At 33.8% G+C, this 22,412-nt stretch overlaps 1 protein-coding gene across 1 annotated transcript; it reads left to right on the top strand.

The window, feature by feature from the left end:
- Positions 1–21,990, top strand: LOC131844662 (NF-kappa-B inhibitor cactus). Its single transcript, XM_059193599.1, has 5 exons — positions 1–495; positions 4,314–4,639; positions 14,216–14,304; positions 17,451–17,666; positions 21,556–21,990. Exons 1-5 carry the CDS (start codon positions 197–199, stop codon positions 21,625–21,627), a joined length of 1,002 nt encoding a protein of 333 aa, XP_059049582.1. The 5' UTR covers positions 1–196; the 3' UTR covers positions 21,628–21,990.
- The last annotated feature ends 422 nt before the right edge of the window (positions 21,991–22,412 follow it).

Genomic DNA, 22,412 nt, shown 5'->3' with positions numbered 1-22,412 from the left:
GTACGGAAATACCTTTCTTTCATCATCGTCGAAGTATAGCGTTCATTTTTATTCTATTTTGCATTATGTACGCGCTATTCTTGTGAAGCGGTGGTCGGAATCCTTAGCATATATTTTAACAATGATTTCGGACCGTTTCTAAATTCGAAACAAAATCGTGACAATAGTGTGATAAGTAGTGAAATTAGTGATCAAAATGAGTGCCAACAAGGAATTTGGAACGAAGATTCCTGAAGATGAGAATACGGACTCTGGTTTTTTGTCTGGAGAACAGCTGTTCTCTGGTGAATTAGACAGTGGTGCTGTGGATTGTGAGGATGATAAAAAAGTGGAAAGTGCTAGTGCAGACACAAACCTTGACAGTGGAGTGGTGTGTTTAACGGAAAGTTTAATTAATTTGGATTTAGAAGAGACACCCACGGCACTACCATCACATGTAGACGTAAAAGACATTACCTCGTTACTATATTTCAAACAGGATGACGACGGAGACTCGTAAGTATCATGAAATCTTGAATTATAGGAACATAAACAAAGTGTACATTCTAAATGATAAGTATGCCATGGTAGTATGTTTGTGTTCACCTCAGTCGCGCCTCTTGCCATTTGCTTAGTTCAATACTGAGATAACTCTTCTCAAGGTCAATAATGTCCTTTACATATTTCTATAAGATGTTATTATGAAAGAAATATTTTATATAGACACTTAATTTTACCATCAAATGTTTACATTTATAACTTGAACTATATCAAACTTTTTTTTTTTGAGGATATATAGCAGCAGCAAAAAAAGATTGCTGTTTTATTCTATTGAATCAATTTAAATTCTAAATTCAAATACTTGGTCAGACATTTTTTTTAATATTACTTTCATAATGAGTATAGATTAATCTTAACACTTCCCTTAATCTTCTATCTCATTTATGTCATTGATTTTTCCCAACAGTTTTAATTACTTTTTAATTTATTAAAAAGTATTTCTTAACACATCCACCATTTTTAAGATTGTAATGACTGAACGGAATAATTTAAAAGTGAATTTCTATGTCAGTATGAAAGTGAAAGTGTACAAACTTGCATTCATTTGGTCTGTTTTACACTTAATTTACATTAAACATTTTAAATATTGTTGCCATTGATAGAGAATACAGTTAGTTCAGCTATTAAGCTATTACAATTCTTTTTAACAATTGATACTTATTGTATTTTTTGGCATATTTTCTTTTTAGTAAATTACTATTCTATATATATATGACTTAATCTGCAAACTGTCTATCTGCCAAGCTTGAAACGCCAGTGGTTTAATTTCAACAACATTCAACATTTTCCAGCCTATTTAATTAATATGTCCTTGTTGTTATGTTTAAATTCCTATTACAGAGAGTTTGGTTTGTCATTGGGTTTATTAACATAAAAATTATTGTGACTAAATGCCATTTTTATTATTCTTTGACAAGGTTGGTGGATGGTGAATACCATTGATAAATTCCTGGTGATTTTTTTTTATTGATGATGATGGAATGGTTCACCTGCCTATGCTAACAGTTTACACTGGCAGGGAGAGCAGTGGAGGATGATAAGATGAGTGTGAGGTCAGGTCAGTAAGCTCATCAAGACAAATTCACCAGGAATTTGTCATGGTGGTTTCCATGGGGCACCGTGTGGAGGTCAACCTGACATGGAACATTGTTAGCAATGGAGTCATCAGGCCACACTACTAACAATCCCCTTTCTCCCCTCCTGGTGAATTTGTCACAACAAGCTAACCATCCTGACATTATCATCCTACACTGATGCACCACCAGCATATACCATTACCTCAGGGGGAGGACCAATCCATTAACACTTATTAAAAAAAGATACAAACATTTGACATCACACAAACCAGTGTGATGTCTATAGTACCCACCAGGTAGTACAATATTCTTGTGGATGTTTTATGTCCCCATATGTGATAGGATTTTTTATTTATGAATGGTATGTTATGGTGCACCCACCTAAACAGTATACACCTAACAGTGTTTGTTCAAATAGCAGTAGTAGAAGATGGTAAGACAAGCTTGTAGTCAGGTCAGTTAGCCCATTCTCCAGAAATTATCCATGATGGTTTCTGAACAGTAAATTGATTGGAGGTATATATTTCGGTGTTAAATCCCTAATTTTTAGTAACTATTATAAACACAGATGTTTGTAAGTATGGATGAATGTTTGTTACTATTTCCCACAAAAACTATTGAATGAATTTTGATGATACTTCACAGTAATATAGCTTATGTCTCAGAATAACACATAGGCTATAAATTTAATGCGGATGAAGCTGCTGGTACAAGTAGATAGTAATAGTAGGTTAATAAGAGCAAATGTGCCTACCCAAAGAGGGCTTCTCAGAAAAGGCAGTGGGAGTTTGTGATCTTTTTCCTTACATTCAATCACAATAATAAACATGTTCATACCATATATTTATATCTATTAGTTAATAATAGGTAATAAATAATAATATATGAGCAACTTAAAATGTTAAATTAGTTAATATGTGCCTTCATAAAATACCATATATATATTTTAATGCATAATTTCAGTTTTATAATGAACATTAATCATTACTCATTAACTTACATATTACATAAATATTACCTTTTTTTTCTTTTCTCTTTCCATCTGTCATCAGTCTTATGGCTATAATCTCAATATCAATATATCTATTGATATTTTAATATAGATATTATCTGTGACAAATTTAAAATGAATGAAATCACTCTTATCTGTACTATATTTTATTCTCATATATAAAATGCTTGCAATCGAGTTGCATTAATTTGATGACGTGAACATGGCATGCTATCAATTACATGTCTGGAACTTTAATTGTTTTATTGTCTTGATTATGTGCTATTTAGTGTAGTACAAGATTATAGGCATTGCTAGCATTATAAACGGAAATAAATTAATAAAAAAAATTTAGTTGTCCTAACTTGGCTATTTAATGTATTTATCATGACAATTCAAATTCAAAATATCTTTATTCATTTAAGTCTATTACAGACTCTTATGATATGTCAATTCTACTGTCAGTTTGGAATGATTTTGGGATGAGAAGAACTGACAAGATACTCAGCTTGTATTATTATGCTCAGTGGTAATATCGGTTCTAAAATATACATAGCCTGTTGACAAATGATGAAAAATCATTTGAAACATTATTATCGATATTATGAGTAAAAATTTTATAGCAGATCATTAGGTTAAACGATAATGAAACCTTTTTTTTAAACTTTTTCACCAACAGATGTCAGTCTATTAAGATCAGTCTATCAATCAGTTAATCTATGAATTCCATTAAAGACTTATGCCCTGGATTGTTTGGAGTTTTTGATGATTTATTATGGTAGTTATAATCACAAATATTTTAACTGTTGTTAAAATTTGTCTGCTCTGCTGACTCCTACTCTCAAAATAGTGCTAGTGTATAGCTACTTTGTGATTTTTGTTCTGTTTTGTTTTTGTAAGATCTTTTTAGAATATTAGAAAAAGAAGTAAAAGAAAAAGTTTGTATGTATATATATATACAAAAAGTTTAATGTACATATATAAACAATTTTTTGAGAACATACAGGTGTTATGTGCATTAGAAAAATGTTCTGATAGTTGGTTTCTGAATTGTTCTAAATATTTTACCAATATGTTAATAATAAATAAATGTTGTTTATATAACTATCTGTAATTAATTTGGAAAATCGCCCTTCATCTTTATTTAATGATCTTTAGTAGCAAATTCAAATTAATTAAATAATAATATAACTCTATAGTTATTTATAAACAAATTGCGACTTATCCTGTTTAGTTTAGAGCTGTATTAGTTAAAACTTGTAATTTTAACTCACTAAAGAAGCTGTATTAGTATATCTGTCTCAACTATTTCTGAATTGCATGCTGCAGTTGTGTAGTTAAAATGTGATATATGGCAATGAAATTACAACGGCCTGAGCCGTGGTTCGAACCCCTAGCATTGCCTCATTAAACACTTTCGAGCGTTTGGAGTGCCATGTGCACTCGCCTCTATCGTCGGGTGAAGTTGTAATGGCCAGTTCCGACCAACAGCATTAGAGTAGTCCGAAAAAAAAAGAGAAATTACAGACTAGGGGCAATATAGGCAATATAATAATATAAAATATAGCAGAAAAGAAAAGAGTATCACAGGACAATGTGATGGCTATGGCGCTATTCGTGTTTATAGGCGACGATTGCCATTCTACATATTGTTGGTCAGCAGCTAGTTTACCATTCAAGTATTCAGAGCGTCTCTCATTTTGCAGAACACTACACGTCGCCGCAGTTCATGGTTGCGAAAAATCAGTTAGCACACTCATCAAACTATGCCCAGAGAAGTCATGGCTTGACCTAACAAATGACTATGGACACACGGCGTTGCATCTAGCTGTTATGAGTGGGTACCCCGTCGTCACGAGGATGCTAGTGCTGGCAGGAGCCTCGTTAGGAGCGAGGGACCGGGGCGGCCAGACTCCCCTACACATAGCCACCGAAACGGGCCAGTTGGAGTGCCTCAAAGCCCTCCTACAACCAGTGAAAGAACACCCATCAAGAAAAATGTCGACAATATTAAATCAAAAAAATTATAATGGTGAGTTGATTTTTTTATTTTTACTATTGTGATATGCTTCTTGTGTGTTTGTTGCGGGTTCTGAATATCCGCAAGATGTCTGTGGACGGATGATGCATGCCTAGTTTTTAAAATAATATTAAAACCAACTTAAGCAAAAGATTCTCATCTTAACATAGTGCCTTATTATCACGCAGACCATTTCACTTGTCATAGTATTTTGTGAATAGTATAGAACTTTTTTGTTATTATTTGGAGTTGGATCTTTATTGTTTGGATTATTATTTACATCTTTCTTCGTCTGTATATTTGCGCTTTGTGCGCAGTCTGCTCTAACGACATCCTGGTAACGATCATTATCTAGTACTAATAAGTACTACTACCAGATTAAAAATTTTATCCGTTCTATTTAAAAATCATTTCAGCGCTGACGCAGTATATTTAACTATGATTAAGTGCAGACATTAATCATAATTCAATATTATAAAGTAATAAATAATGCATATTATGCATACATTCAACGAATGCTCCCGAATAATAAAAATATTAAGAGAAATACTCATTGCACTCGTACTCCAAGCGTTATTGAATCAGTATGTAAAAACCCACAGTGGTTTTCCCAACTATACCTCTTAGGTACCTTTATTTTACCGCTTATTATTGTCTCTGAAACCTCACTAAAATTACGTAAAAAGGCAGACACAAAAATAATAAAAATATTTGTCATGTTCCTCGCACCTGATATTGAGAATCCTCAGTATTTAGAACTAACTGGATAAAAATATGTAGTAGGTAAAACATGCAAAAGCTGGTAACTAACAATTACTAATACCTAAAACAGATAAGTCTAAATGGTTAGGAAACTGATCTCTAATAGTTTGTGAACCCATGCTAAATTGACCCGAGATGATTCATAATTTAACTCTGCGAAATATATTATTTATAACTGCATACTCAGATCTCGTAGATGATATTCATTATACTAATTCATAAGGAATTTCCTAAATAACTGCACATCACAAAATTTACAATAAAAAATTTACTTCCGTTGCAAACTATGTTAGTTGCACTTGGACACCGTGATTTTTTGTATTTCTCTTGTATTATTGTCCTGTATTGTTTTGGGTTGTTTTATTTGCTATAAGATTGTGCCGTTATATATTCTAGGCTTTGGATACGTTATGAGTTATGACTAAGAAACTTATTTAATTTTAACGAGTATAAATTATACGTTGATTGACTCCTATTCGTCGCTGTTTTACATAATCATGTTCCAAACTTATTATTTTTTTGAAGAATAATGTTCATACTGTTACGAATATATCTCTGGAGATTCCCGAGATTATCTCAATTACAAAAAGTTGTTTGACAGACAATAATTGCTGGTCAATTTTCTAACATTATATAATTATAATTCCTTCATGTTAATAGACTTGCGCCCTATCGTATATATTTATTACAATGACTTCATAATGATTTAAATAATTATTAACATAACCTGTTTGTTGTTTTACAGTCATGTGTAACTTGTAAACAGGTGCGAAATATGTCGTCATATACACATAGGAATCTACTGATATGAAGAATTTAAATGTTTGTATGAATAGATTTCTTGTCAAATAATGTTATTTAAAATCATCTTAAAAATGTGTAGTGCAGGATAATGTATTGCTTAACCCATTGAGTCGACATACTATAGCTGTTTTCCTTCAACGATGGCATTGTCCTCTAAGGATCTAGCAATCCGGATATGAACCGGCCCGCCACTCTTCAACTCACGCTATCACGTGCCTATAACCTGTATCGAGGATCCGTATACTATCTGTAGTATCCGTCTTCAATTCAATTGATTCATTATACCTGGTTATTATCTAGCCTCACTGTACTAGCATTGTTTACGTGTGAACGCACCGCACCTCTCGACGTCCTTCAAAGTATCTAGTCCGTTCATTTGTATGTTTAGTCTCCCTTAGATCAATGAAATGCGCAAAACGTTACAACGTATGTATACGAGCCATTGGAATTTCCACTTGTAATATAAGGCGTTAGTCTCGGTAGAAATAGTCATTTACACATTATCTCTGGTTTTTCCAAAATGTTATTCAATGCTACACTTGTGATCATGTCGTGTTATACGTAGACATTGTCACACGTATTTATTTGAAGATTAACGTATTTGCAGTTAGGTTATTAGCTTTTGGAGATAGCCCGTTAATGTCATAATACCCTTGGCATTTTAAAAACGCAACATATTTTAGTTTCCTAGTAATCGAACATTCTATAAAACAAGTAATTTCTTTCTTTGAATTTCTGCTAAGTAAACGGTCACTTTAAATTCCAAATAACTTTTTCGGGCCGATCACCTGAACGCCACTGACACAGCCGACCCATTGGGTATTTCCAGCGTATTTATTGCAGTCCGTTCGCGTAACAACAGACCGCCATTCTCGGAGTGAAAGCATCGTTTGGGTTATCCCACCGTTGTTCCGACATTAATTGAAGTTGTTACGTCTATATGCTAATGAGATGGGTTTCCCTTCTTCATTTCGCATATTTCGAACGTACCAATTCTGCCACAGCGATGATGCTATGAACTAAATTAATATATAATACTCACTTTTCCATTTACTTCTTCGAAAAGGGCTAGCTAATTTGTAAATCATAACATATACTGTTAGCATTTTTTCTAAACTCTTGATGTTGCTTTTTTTGTGATGTCCTATCTACAATCTTTGAATAGCTGATATATCTTTTTTTTTACACTTTCACTTTATATCAGTGGTCGTTCACTCTAATCGACAGTTTGGTTTTTTATGCCAGGCTAGATAGAATTCATTAGCGTATATGTTATACCATTACTTCCAACTCATCGCCGTCGGACATCTCGTGGCCTGGTTTCGTAAACATTGCCTATGCAATGCCACAGAACAAACAGGCATGTCAGGAAAACCGCAATATTTTTAAACTCTCGTAAAAACCATAGTACCTAGAAGTGCTATAACAGAAACAATGTGTTTATTTTGGGTATCCCCGCGTGAAAGTTTGCGTCTCTGCACATTACATTACGCACTAGATTATTGGTATTTCCCATTAGAATGGGCACGCTTGTTATCGGTTTAATCTATTAGAGTATTGAACTCCCACTGGTCTATTCTGTTAAATAGTCCCAATTTCAGGTTTTCGCAGTGATAAATTTAATTCTGTTTTCCTTGAGTATTCTAAAATTCTTATTCGTGACTTTGTCAAGTTCAAAATCTAGTTTGGTTCTAAACCTTCAACGGTAATTTGTGTTGAATGTGTACTTAACACTTTGTCAATATTTTTCACATCCATTGTTGTACTATGAATTAACGTTTCATTTATTCAGCATTGTCTACATTGAAATTGATTCAAAGCAATTTTACCATATCTAGTTAACCAGTTGAAATTGCTCAAATGTAGTCAGCGTTCCAAGGTGTTCAGGTTTTTGCGATTACCGGAAGCTAATTGAAATTCAACAAACCAGCGTATCTAGTAAAATGGATTCATCTGTGGCCTATGTAACATCTATCGTAGAGAATAAAGCTATCTAAAATCGATAGCATTATTGGCTTTTTATGGAAAACTAGCTTTACCTTTACGAATGTGTATACCACGTGTAGCGTCACGTGGTATCCGCAATAACAATAGAATATAACTTTTATTTGTGAACCGATTAAAATTAAATGAACAGTGAATATTACGGAATGCTTACTACAATACTTTAGTGACAATAATTCAAATCACCTAAGCGTTTCAAAGAATACAGTTACATTGTACAGATACGCACAGAGAAAACATTTGAGAATTTATTTACCTCAGTAACGTAAACGTAACTTTGTTTCATGAACAGAAACGGGTCGTTTACGATTTTATTATATTTATAATGGTGGAAGTTTCCGATCGTCGACTAACTAGGTGTGTTCCATTCTCAACACATTAGCACAGATTTGAACGTGTTGTGTATGGACGTACGTGCTACCGTCAAATATTTGCTGGTATACATCGATCGTTGTAACTTATTTTAAATGTTCTTGTATAGCAACCGAAGAATCTGAATAAAAATAAAAATTGTTATTGACAATTTATCGGTTTCTCATAATTTGAGATCGCTGACGACGTTTTCTGTAAACCCACTTTAAATTCAATCCAATAAAATCACAGGTCGAAATGTCATTTTACAAATGCTAATAATACGATATTAAGTTTATTTGCTTTTAAAACAAGAATACTATATACAAATGCAAGAATATATATCAATTTTAAATGTTTAGGTGTATTGAATTAAAATTCATACTGTGACTAAACTTTGTTATCATATTGTCATATCTAATACATACTTTCTTTTATTATGAAAAATATAAATTTATAAAGCAAGGATTACGTATTTTCCCAGTTACAACTATGTTGCTTCTTAAGAACATTTTGCACATCATTCGTTCAGTATTTTATGGACATTTTGTTATCCTCATTAATACATCCTTTGACATGTACTTAGAAGGTTGACTCATCATTTCTTGTTTTTTAAAACGACTACATTGTTATAACTAACCAGATGATGGGAAATACAAATGCTTTATTAATAGGTGTGATTTACTTAACTGACACGAATTTATATAATTTATGAAATCACAAGTACCTATGTAAGTGAATGAGTATTTATAAAAATGAGAAGTAGGTACCTATGCGGGCGCTGTCATCGAATAATTAGCGATATTTACTTGATCTATCATGGAAATAAACTCCATTAAAAATGACACATCCTCGTAAAGGATTATGCGAGAAAATGCGACGTTGCCAACCATATTTGGCGAGGACAGCGCTCATGGCTCAGTGCCGAGACGCAGTCACCGGTCCACATTGTTGGGAAAACCCCATCCCCTCCCCGCCGCGCCTCGCCCGGCTCGGCCCGGCCAGTGGCGGCCTGCGGGCCTGCGCGTGCGACCCTCATGTCGCCACTACGCGACGCACACACGTGTACTACTACGATACTACAGTTTACACACACAATTACCTGTTTACTCTCATCTATTGCTAGCTTAATTAATGTTTTGTGCCCGTTACTATATACTATGGCACTGCGATGCCTACCTACATTTCAATGAGCAAAGCCACGTCGCTGTTTGTTGTATAACGCCGCATGCCGTGGCTAAGTGATTAGAATGAATTAAAGATGTACATAAGTATAATTTGTAAATCGATGACTTGAGTGGAATGTTACCGCAGTACGTTTGTTGTGAAAATTAACATGGGCAGTTAAATGTAATATGTTATCGCAGTTGATTAATTAGGAGTTTCAAATGTTACGCTGTGTACTAATAATAATTTCGCTACATTTATTGAATTTCTTTTAAAAGACAACTTTATATATACAGTATTCTTACACTTTATCTAGTACCAACGACCCATCCCGGCTTCGCATTAAAAATCTTTGATTTTCTCGTCTTCTTAAATACTATAACACGCATATACTATACATACAAACTTTCCCGTGAAATCACTCTATCTATTGCTGAAAACTGCATCAAAATCCGTTGCGTAGTTTAAAAGATATACTAAGTCTAGTATACTTTTGTTACGTAATATTAGTTAATTTGTAATGTATACTTACGTATACAAAAGCGTCACAAAGGTGCGTGTTTGACCGTCCTATTTTATTTGCTTGGTGTTCACGACAAATTTACTAGTACCTACTAATTGTTTAAAAGTTTTGACAACCGCCAGTCAGCAAACGGAATCTCTAATCTGTGCTATACAGACCTCATGCGTCATAAGTAGTCATAACTCTGTAATGTATCTATTCATTGGAATATCCTACAATATATATATATCCTCATGAACACTCCCTAGAATACAGTACCTACTGATATTTGCTTATTTGTAATACGTCATAATATATGTTGCCAGTTCTATTAGGTTGTTATTTCCTTTTGTTTTCCTGAATTTAGATTTTATGTGGTTTTAGGGTTTTTTATGTGCCATTTAGATTTTACCGATGAATTCAGAAGAACACTTTGCTGCTGTACATTTTAGTAATTAACTATGACTCTCAGCAGCGTCATAGAATAAGTGGCAGTTCGACTCATGTCGAGAAGATATCTTTATAATTTTCACATACAAAATTTTGTAGTAAATTCTAATTTATTATTATGTAAATGCGAATCTTCGCACAAATAAGTATCTACCTTATTGTAGAATTACTTACGTAATTGAAAGCCACCTAAACATGACGTTAAAATAACGTAATCAACCACAGCGGTGAACCCATATAAATGCGGTATTTTCTATTATATTTATTGTATAAAAAGTGCTCACGTAAAAACATGTGACACCGTAAGACATCCGGAACTAGTTCGACCTTAGACGTCACGGCGTTCGACAAATAACATTTTCAAAGTATACGTTTAACCCAAATACCTACCAGAATATAATGCTTAGCTGTTTTCGTTTGGGCGGTTTATTTTCGCTCGCTTTTAAATAAACTTGGAGGTGGTCCAGCGGAGGTAGCGAGCGGGGCAGGGTTACCAACTTTAAAAATATTTAGCGTCGTACAAAGCACTGAAAAATCTCATGAAATCTCATATCGTCTTAATTTGGTTTTCTAACCTCGCACATTATCGTATTTTGACCAATTTTCATAGGTCAAAATCTCGTACTGGGGATGTAAATGTCTTCGTATCAAAGCCAAAAATCTAGTACCGATGCCATCCCTGAAGTGGGGATAGCCTGTATACCTCACGTCTCGGAAACATTCATGAATTTTCTCTGTAAACATTTTATATTTTTTCGCGGAAAATACGTCCATGATTTTCAAGTCCCGCGTAAACTGTATATAAATCTTAGACATATAAACTTTTAATAAATGATTAATTGAAAACTTTGGTACAATACAGACACAGTAAATACATAATTTTTTAAAGATAGGTTACATATCTGGTGATGATCTTGCTTTTTAAAAACATACCCTATATAATCGCTTCACATTTAGAAACAGGATATCGACTACTTTATTTTTGCAAACACTATAATAATCCCAAATCATTAGTAGATCTTTTTCTTGTTGGATCCTCAATAATAAATAAAAAGAGAGAAAGAAATAGCGTTAGCTCGTCTGTTTTTTTTATATTTATTGTAAACAATACAAGTAGGTACGTAGACAGTAGAGCGAACTCTTAACATTTAATAGAATTTACATCATGTTTTTCCGTATTCCTTAAAAATATTTACAAAGTGTACACTTGTTTACTTATTTACACATGCGTGAGTCGATTGTCGATAACAAGCCTATTTAAGCACAATATTTATTATCGTTACGTCTTAACTATTCTTTACAATCTCCAATATATCTAGTATATAATTTTGGCGCTTAGTTTCGAATTTTGAGAAATAGTACTTTTTGTTTATTAGAAGGAAGACAAGTAAAGGTGCCGAAACTATACAGCCTGTATTTGAGAAAAATGTTCTAAGGCTTTTAAAATTTGTATTTTTAGTGATCATTTAACGCTTAAATTATTATTTGCGAATCTGAGATTCAAATGTAAAAAAATTCTAATATAAAAATTTTCTGCTCAATACTTGGGGCCGTTGAAGTGACATCACATTTTTATGACCAACTAGTTTTTGAAGCGGGCGAGAATTTTAAATGAGATAATAATTCGACAAGGTTTTAAACAAATAAAATAGGTAGTTTGCTACTAATCGTTGACTTTTTAATGACGATTAAGCCTCAGAATTAAAGGTTACGTCATCTATAGATCGACCTTTTTCTATTTTTTTTACGTGATGTCAGTTTTAGGAATCCTTTATTTAAAGGATTTATATATTTTAGATCTGGACAGATTAATTAGATCATCATAAAAATGTTTCCTACTCGTTTAGCAATAAGACAAATTATCCTGAATCCCTTATTTTAACAACTATGTCTGATCCGTCAAACCTATAGTAGTTGTAATACGAATGTTGTCTAGAAAATTTACAATTAGGAATAAAGTAGCACACAGCAATCTATTGAAAATTCAACCCTATTTTTAAGTTTTAATAACACATTTTCGTTAATTACACTATTTAAATAGAATCACTGCAATTACTCTACATGTAAATTATCGGGTTTTTTCTTGAACATAGAACCTCGACCTTTTATGTCTTCTTGCGACTCACCTGCGCTAAAGGGGTAAACCCACAACAAAATACCTCCTTTGGAATTTCCGTGTTTCTCGATTCTATACACGAGATTGTACGAAATGTTTAACTTTATCATACTAATTTTTGATATAGTTTTTTAATTAGATTATATGATAATCAACCAAGTAAATAAAATATCTATCTTTGTAAATAAAATTGAAGTGTCTTTGTAATATCAAATAAACAGGTTTTAATTAAATGTATAGGAAAGTATGGTATAGTACTTACTTGAAATTACGGTACTTACATCAAAAAATGAATATGTAATATTTTTGTCTGTCGGTTTGTTATTGCTAATATCTGAAACGGTTAAACCGATTTTAACCGGACTTTCACTCGCAGATAGCTCTTCTGAAAACATTTTAAATCTTCTATTACCAAAATCTGGGCGTACTAAAAGCCCTAACACAGAAAAAGAAGTAGGTAGAGTAGTTTGCTTTGTAAATTGTGTTTTGGTTGTAGGGTGCAGATTAGACAGTGAAATTACAAGATAAAGGCATAACATCTATGTCCTCCTGAATGGCAACGCATGAGTGTATCACATGTGGCATGATAACGTGATGTCCATAGCGTTCTTTATGTGTATAGACGACGGTCACCGCTTATGATGGTGGGCCCTCAGGTTGTTTATTTCCCATTACATAAAAAAACCAAGCATAGCTTAAAAAAAATCCCTCCTCAACAATTCTTAAAGATAGTAACCAAACAAACCCACTTGCAGTACAGTTCAATGTTGTTTTCCTTGGGCTTTTCAAATGAGTTGTGTTTCAACTTATAATTAATCACGCCTCATTCAGGGAATCGCCTGTGAAAACTTATCGTATAGGTGGAAAACCAGTCAGAAACCCGCTCGTTACTAATGCACCTTATAATATTAGCTTACAGGATAATTTGGTTTTAGAACGTTAACCACAATGCAATATGTCATTATTAATTACACATTAAAAAAACTCATTTTATTTATGATCACTTGAATGTTAGTTCACAATTGTAATATTTGTTTGAGTAAGGAAGAGACAAGTTTGTAGCTTATTCTTCATGTACTGAAACTGCATTTTTGAATGAATGGTAGAATTGTCGAATCCCGCGAAGGTCAACATGTCGACATGTCTGTCCGTAGATCCCACTAGTTTTTCAATGATTGATAATGGTATGGTACACCCGCCTGAGCTAACGGATTACGCTAGCAGGGCACGAGTGGAAGATGAGAGGATGAGCGTGAGGTCAGCTCAGTTAGCCCGTCGTGACAAAGAACCGCGTAGAGGTCAGCCTGACATGGTACATTTCTAGCAATAAGGTCATAAGTCCATATTACTAATAATCCCCTTTCTCCTCTAGGTCCCACTAATTTAGCATTTATGGTTCAAAATCGATAACAATGTTTTCTAACTGTTTCAGGTCAGACATGCGTGCACGTTGCAGCTAAGCTGGGACAAGTGAAGACTCTACAGACACTAGTCTATTACGGCGCAGACATCAATGTTAGAGTAAGTACTTTTTAGACCACCGACATTGCAATACAAATACGGCCCGCCTGATGGTATTTTTGCGATTCCCGCATCTTATGAACACCAAGAATACCATTTCCTACCTTTTAACAGTTAAGCCTATTTATTTAAGATCCTCATAAGCCCTTAAAACATTGAATACCCCATTTTAGGATAACCTCAGCAAGGGCTGATCTCCTACCCTAAAAGTATTAGGTACAATAATGTGGCGGACTCTATTTCTCGAAGATTTAATAGGGATAATACTGGTTTTTCGTGTAGCTAACCCTAAAATAGATAATTTTCAAACAGTTACTAAACAAATCTGGTACTTTGTACATAGATATAGTTTATCTTATGTAGTAGATAGAGGTCAGCGTGAAAATGAATTAATGAATAAAGAATCTAATTTAAATCGCACGCCAATAGTAACAGCACAAGGTTAAAAATAACTGTGAGGAATTTCACACAAAAATAGTTTTTACTGTAAAAGCTTTAGAGTTCATTTAATATCTTGCGTGGAGATTATAATGGTAATTTTGGCAGTTGATAGGTATGAATTGTGTATACTCACGGTATGAAAAACTGATCACGAGATCTCCAGTTATTTTAAACATTGAACTCCGAAGCTTATATTGGATTATATCGACATAAGAAAAGAGATCGAAGTCTGAATGTTGGGGAGTAAGGTGTAAATTTTTACAGTTTGTTCATAATAGCTTGCTCACTCATCAGTGTTTAAATAAAACGACCTGTGTCGTAGACTATTTTCAAATGCTAGGTACATAGCAACTGAAATAACATGTCCGCGAAATCGTGAAATTTGTATTGTTGGTTGGACTTGTTTGTCAAGAACTGACGTGACAATGTAATCAATTGGTCATTTAATTAAAATAACGTCATAAGAAGTTCATGATTTTTCGACCCCTCTTGTCGCATTTGTGAAACCTCTAGTGTGACGTAACATTTTACAATTTTACACCTAAAACATAATAAATTAAAAAAGCGTGTTCTAACAGTTATAATAGATTGTGAATTATGACGTCGGGAAATTTAGGACCCCTCCCATCCGTTGTCACACTATGTCACACAGTCACGAAACCCCCTCTCTCCCCCTTAGTGTGTGACGTAATTTGTTGGCCCGACATTGTTGGACAACGTAAATCCGTCACATGATTGTATGAACATCATCGATTCTAGAAATAGTATAGAGTTTTCTTAGAATTTCCTGACTCGATGACTGGATGGCATTGAAGACTCGTTATGCCATTATATGATCAATACTCTTACAAATCAATTTCAATGAATTATACGTACTAATACAATGTTTTAGAAGTAAATTGTAAGTTGAAAGAATAAAAATATAATTATTAAAATAAGTATAAGTTTAATTATTTAAATTATGATTATTTGAAGCCCATAAAAACGTAGGCAAATCCAAGTCATTCTTTTATACAAAAAGTTACGAAAACAAATATTTTTACAAGATAGCGAAGTATATACAAAAATGTCGCTATATTTGAGTACATAGAGAAATAACTTCATTTTAAGACTAGTTTTTAGCCGACTTTAATTTTGGAAGTGAAGAATCGTAGTTCTAGGAAGGGTAGTAAACCCTTACGTTCCAAGAGATCGTGTGTTCAAGTCCTATATATAGTTTAGAAGTAAGAAGACAAACGGAGAGACGAATATTACTTATACTATGTAGAGATAGATAATCCTCAAGAGACATCCCTACGTAACAATGGCCTTACAATGTGTCAAGTCTTGCGGTTTGTTATTATGATCTTGTATACGACATTGTTAGCAGATCTATTCACTGACTCTAATGTTGTGTGTATGGTTACTGTCACATACAATACCATACACATGTATGTGTATTATAAATAAAAAAAGTATGTTTACGTAGTACGTTTATAACTGTAATTATATAATAACAACCATACGTTGGTTTTAACTGACTTTTAGAAAAGGAAGTTTTATTATTTATAGTACTTTCGAGTCAGTTTTTTTATTGTATATTTTGTTTTAATTCTGCTGTGTTTAATTTCTCGTTATATATGTATATCAATAGATTTGACACTTCAGTACAGACTTACGGCAATAGATTTTCATGTTAGTTCAAACTCGACGGGATTGTAATGATTGTTTTAGCTAGTTAAGTTTTGCTCCCGTTAGTCTATACATCAGTTTTCTTTATGGCACGAAATAAACATCCTTATTTCTATAACCTATTATATTTCTATTTTTACCACTCGGTTTTTTATATTACACTGTTCTTACATTTTCTGTTTAAGATCTTACGTTGCAATTGTAATAATAAAAAACAACAAAATTTAAGTCCTAATAATGTAACGTCCCAGTTCTTAGCACGGATGACCTCTTAAGTAATTGCCACATTAACATGGCCGACGCGATTACCGCAGTCATAAATGAAATGGAAATCCCACTGTTGTCCTAATCAGCTGATAAGATATCGAATGGGTTTTTTGTTCTTGGTATAACCTCCGCAATTGGAACGTTACCAGTTCTGCAATCCGTGTGTATACTGTTTACGTATATATATTGGATTTTCTCTAGAAGAAAATACAAGATATCGGCTGTAATACGAAATGATTTACAGAATTAAAAAAAAATGAAAACTCTTTATTGTTCCTCTTATAGAAAATACAATCCCGTAGATTTATTTGCACAAATAGATAAAAATAAAGGCTCGAACCCCTAGCTAAGGTGCTTTCAGACTAAAGTCGTATGCATCAGACGAGAGCTGTTCTTCAGCTGCTCCATATGTTCTTTCGCGGGTTTAAAGTGCCGCCTATAGTCCTGTGAAGATGTCAAGGCCAGCTGCGGCCAACAGCATTAGAGTAGTCCGAAAAAAAAGCTTATCGAAGGAATTAATTACAGGCGGGACTCCTTAATTAATGATAATAAAATGGTGCACCCGCCTGCGCTAACGGTATACGCTAGTGGAGGATATGATGAGTATGACGTCAGGTTAATTAGCCCATCGTGCTAAATGCACCATGAATTAATCACGATAGTTTCCAGGGGGGACCACGTGGAGGTCAACCTAACATAATACATTGGTAGCAATGAAGTGTTATTAGTCACACACCACATTACTAACAATACCCTTCCCCCTACAGGAGGGACTGGCAGGATGGACGCCGCTGCATATAGCGGCGCGGCGAGGGGATGCACGGATGGCGCAGTACTTACTGGAGCAGTGCGCGGGAGTGGCGCGGAGTGCGCGCGACTTCGCGGGCCGCACCCCCCGCCGGCTCGCGCGCCGCACCCCCGCGGCCAGGGTGTTCACGCACCCCTCAGACGACTCCGACTCGGACACGGATGACGATGATGATGTGAGTACACGTGTATCTTTAATTGCTTATAGCGATAAGACTGCCTTTTGTTATTACTTTACTATTTACTGTATTTTTTATATATCTCCCTTTTTACGTTCAAACGCGCGTCACAGCTTGTGTTATGGGTGTATTACTACACAACTGAATACATTAATATATATTTTTCATACATAATGTACATTGAAAACACCCAGATCGATACAAATAATCATACTCATGAACACAAATGTATACACCGTGCGAGGAACCTGCGAACATCGGATGTAAAGCGGTGTGCTAGGTAACAAATAGCTATTCACAAATTATTCCACTTTCTATAGTTACGGATGAAGGTAATCAGTTAAATAGTTTAGAAGTATATTATTCCTTAAATGTTACTAAGATATATTTGTAAGTTTTAAGAAAGCTACATAGTACAGTGCAGCCTCTGTGACTTATTTTTGAAATTGTCTGTACACAACATAACATGCAAATCCGCTAAGTTCCCAACCGTCGACTCAAGTCTTCATTCACGTAAAGTTCACACACGTCATTACGCGGATTTTCAATGAAAGTTTCTAACATTCCACATATCTAAATATAGAAAACTGTAATTTGTATTCATATCACTGGCAGCTGTTGTGTCCTGCAGATTATATGTCCCGCCGCAAATGACGTTAGTTGTTCTTATATGCCACACTTGTCCACGCGTGTCATATTGTGTTTAATTTGTGTTTGACGTGTCTTTCTTGTTAGTTAATCAACTCATTGAACGTTATAAACAGTGCCATCAATTTCAAATTCAAATATCCTTATTATAAATTAACCAGCAATATCCTATACTTGTCCAAGCGTGTCATATTTTATTTAATTTGTGTTTGACTTGTCTTTCTTGGTTAATCGACTCATTCAACGTCAAAAGAATGTCATCTGAAATTCCAAATTTAAATATCCTTAATAAAAGCAACCAGACACAATGTAACTTGTGTAAGCGTGTCATATTGTATTTATATGCATGCATAAATATGTCAACGAGAATTCCAAATTGAAATATTCTTATTCTTCTTATTGAAATAAAAATCAACCAGGAACAATGTAACTTCTGTACTTTATTTTATTTGACGGTCTCGGGGTTCTTACTGTTTAGCATACCAGCTTACTTCTCATAGTCATTGGTTTATATTATTACGGAATATATATAAATTCTTTAGCTAGCGTATACTCCCTTCTCTGTACGGAAACAAAGCGACCAATCAGGAAGGCGCCTAAAAATCACTTTGTAACTTGCTATATTCCTATGGTTGGTGACAGACCATTATTATTATTTTTTTATGTACATTTTTTGACTATTATATTTTCTGCCGTTGCCAGCCCATGTTTTGATCGATAATAATATAACTTGTACTGATTATCAAAGCTGCTATTGTAATACCCGTATATAAAATATATGGCACGCAACTGCGCAGTAACGGTTTTACCTACTACAACGATTGTAAATTATTAATCCTTACTTATTCTATCTTTATATTAAATGAAGGCCACGCTGGTCTAGTGATGTAGCTCACTACTTCCAGTTGTTACGGGTTCGCAAAGTACAAACATTTGTATTCATCAGTATGATTGTTTGTATCGGTCTGGGGGTTTTCTATGAAAATACAAAAAAAAAAGTATCTCTGTATCTCAATTGTCTAGTACAAAACACAAGCACTGCCTAGTTTGAAACTAGATGGCGTTGTGTGAATTGTCCAGGAATGTGGATGGTTGATAAGAGATGGATGGACTGTGTGAAGGATGATATAGCAACAAAGGGAGTAATCAAGAAGATTGCGTACAGGGATGAATGGAAAAGAAAAACATATTACGTCGACCACAATTGAATGGGATAAGGAAGAAGCAGATGATGATATATATTACAGTTTGTCTGTTAAAGTTTCTCTTAAAAACGGATTTTTAAGGAATGCAATAGAAATAGTATTTAATACAATAAACCTTTGAATAGTCACATATTTTATTCTACCGCCCATTCGAAACACAAATGCCAAGAAGAACGAAGAAGACGATAGAAATTCACGTCTTGCTCTTTTAAATAAATGTAAAGATTTATATATATATGACTTTTCTTACGTGAAAGCAACAAATTACAATTAACAATCTCTGTTATTTCAAAACAGTTATTTATGTTACACTGTAGGTATTCACTTAATTACGAACTATGGCTCAGGAACCTACCGTATTAGTAATATTACTTTATCGCGATCAAATATAACTAACTAAAAATCGTTTATATATATTTCATGTAAAAACAATTTTATATCCTTAAATAGGTCGTTGACACTACAGATAGGTGTTTTATAGATATTAAAATCACATAATAACTTAATGCTTAGTTTTTATTCATGGTGAACAGAAAAAGTTAATGTGCTAGAAGAAAAAACACACCGAGCAGTTATATGTCTCAATGACATTCAAATTATGGAATCATTTTCCATCTTTTATTTTATTTATTTATAATATAAAAATTATGTGTCACATTGTTTGTCCGCGATAGACTCCTAAACTACTGAACTGATTGCAAATTTGAGTTGCACATTTTGTGCAATTTGATCCAACTTGAAAGATAGGATAGCTTACATCTCAATTTATAGTTGCAATATTATTTTTATATATAAAGAAACCGTTAGTCTCAGCAACGCGTGGCCGGGTCTCCTGGTATATTTATATAACTTAAATGTACAAAATACCAAGTTAAAAGTACATATCGCGGATCTAACGGTATTTTCTACCTATTCTTGACGGCCTCTGTGGTCTAGCGGTTTAGCACACCGCTTTACTTCCGATAGTCGTGGGTTCGATTCCTCGCCCGGTGTACACGTTTGTATTCATGAGTATAATTATTTGTATCGGTCTGGGTGTTTTCTATGTATATTATGTATGTATTTACAAAAAAAATATCTAAGTACATATTTATATCAGTTATCTAGTATCCATAACAGCAGCTCTGCTTACCGTGGGGCTAGATGGTACTCTATTAATTGTCCAGGGTTATTCATTTATTTATTTTTATTATTCTAATTACATAAAAATTAAACTGATACATTTTAATGTAAAACAATTATTTAGCAACAGATTTTGAAGTCAAAGACGTGTGATAATCATAAGTTATATATATTTCTTATATTAGATTTTTACCACAACATATCTAGTTGATATGTCGGTCTAAAATCTTCCACGCCAACTCAAATATTGCCTACTCACTGTAGCCTTGAAAAACCCCATGTTGCATATAGCAGGAAACTTTGATTCATACTTTATAACTAACTGTCGGTTTGACGAATTCTATCTTAACTGATCGGTAATCATAGTCTACACTAATATTATAAAATGTTTCTCTGGTCTGTTTGTTACTTTACGACTAAATGACTGAACTTATCGTAATTAAATTTGCCGTGTAGATCGATCATGAAGACCTATATTTACGTAGTAGTATTTTATTTTAAACAGACGATGACGCGTGATGTATGCTAGTTTTAAATGTATACCGAGGCGAGGCTCGATAGTCCAGCGATTTAGCATGCCGTCTTACTTCCGATAGTCGCGGGTTTGCGCGCGGTACAAATGTTTGAAATCATAAGTAGGATTGTTTGTATCGGCCTATATATTTTCTATGTGTAATATGTATGTATTTAAAAGAAATACATATCTATGATTTATATCAGTTGCCTAGTACCTATAACACAAGCTTTGCTTAGTTTGTGATTAGAAGACGTTATGTGAATTGTCTCAAAAAATATCTGTTTAAATACAAATATATATAAATATTAATTAATATGTTCATTCTATATGTTTGTGTATTATAAACGCAAGAAACATAAAATACTAATTTATTTTAATTTCTTCTTATTTTCAGATGTATGACAGCGACAACGAGAGTCTTTTCGACAGGCTACGGGATAGCTTCAACCCCATCAACGTTGCCTGATCAACTCTACAAAAGGACACCCACAGTAGACCATAGACTGTGAACCATCGACTAGAAGCACCCGTCGACACAGTCGATCCCGTTCCGTCACCTCATCCTTAGGATTATTGTCTACAGCCAATACGGAACCGTAATTATAGTTGTGTGTATAGTAAATCAACTAGTGAACTAAATTGGGTTGAATGGATTAGTTTTTTTTTTTTTGTAATATACACGTATAGTGTGACTGGTTGTACTGAAATGCGAGTGATAGGTTGATGAATATGGTCTTATTGTGTTCCCTTTGATAAGATCGACAAGTTTAGTATATCGTATACAACGTCAATCAGAAAGAGTATGCAGCCATGAATGAAACCTAGTATTTACGAAATTGAACTGTAATCACCGAGAAATATAGTCGAAATTTAAAAAAATATTTATGTATATTTGATACACTCGTAAATTTGATGGGACTGTGTGAAAGATGATATGCATAGAACGAGAGTAAACTCAGATATGACGGTTGATAGGTACCAGCGTAAGATGACATACTGCGCCAACCCCATACAATGGGATAGAGGTAATGCTATCTGAATGAAAAAAAAATTGTTGTATGGTTTTATTTCTTGGTGAATATTCTTCAGTTTCATGGAACTATTACTAAGTTTCAGGTTGGTCGTATTCTGTCAGTATAATCCTATACAACTTGTCATAGAGAAGGAAGTAATTATTATTTAATTAACAACAAACCGAACACGCAATAAGCCACAAGCGAACTATTGTTTTGTTAAGTTGGGTCGATAATG

The sequence above is a fragment of the Achroia grisella genome, unplaced genomic scaffold (genome assembly GCF_030625045.1).
Source record: "Achroia grisella isolate CSIRO2021 unplaced genomic scaffold, CSIRO_AGI_Agris_v1 utg4116, whole genome shotgun sequence".
Taxonomy (NCBI): Eukaryota; Metazoa; Arthropoda; class Insecta; order Lepidoptera; family Pyralidae; genus Achroia; species Achroia grisella.
This window is presented reverse-complemented; position numbering and strand designations above follow the sequence as displayed.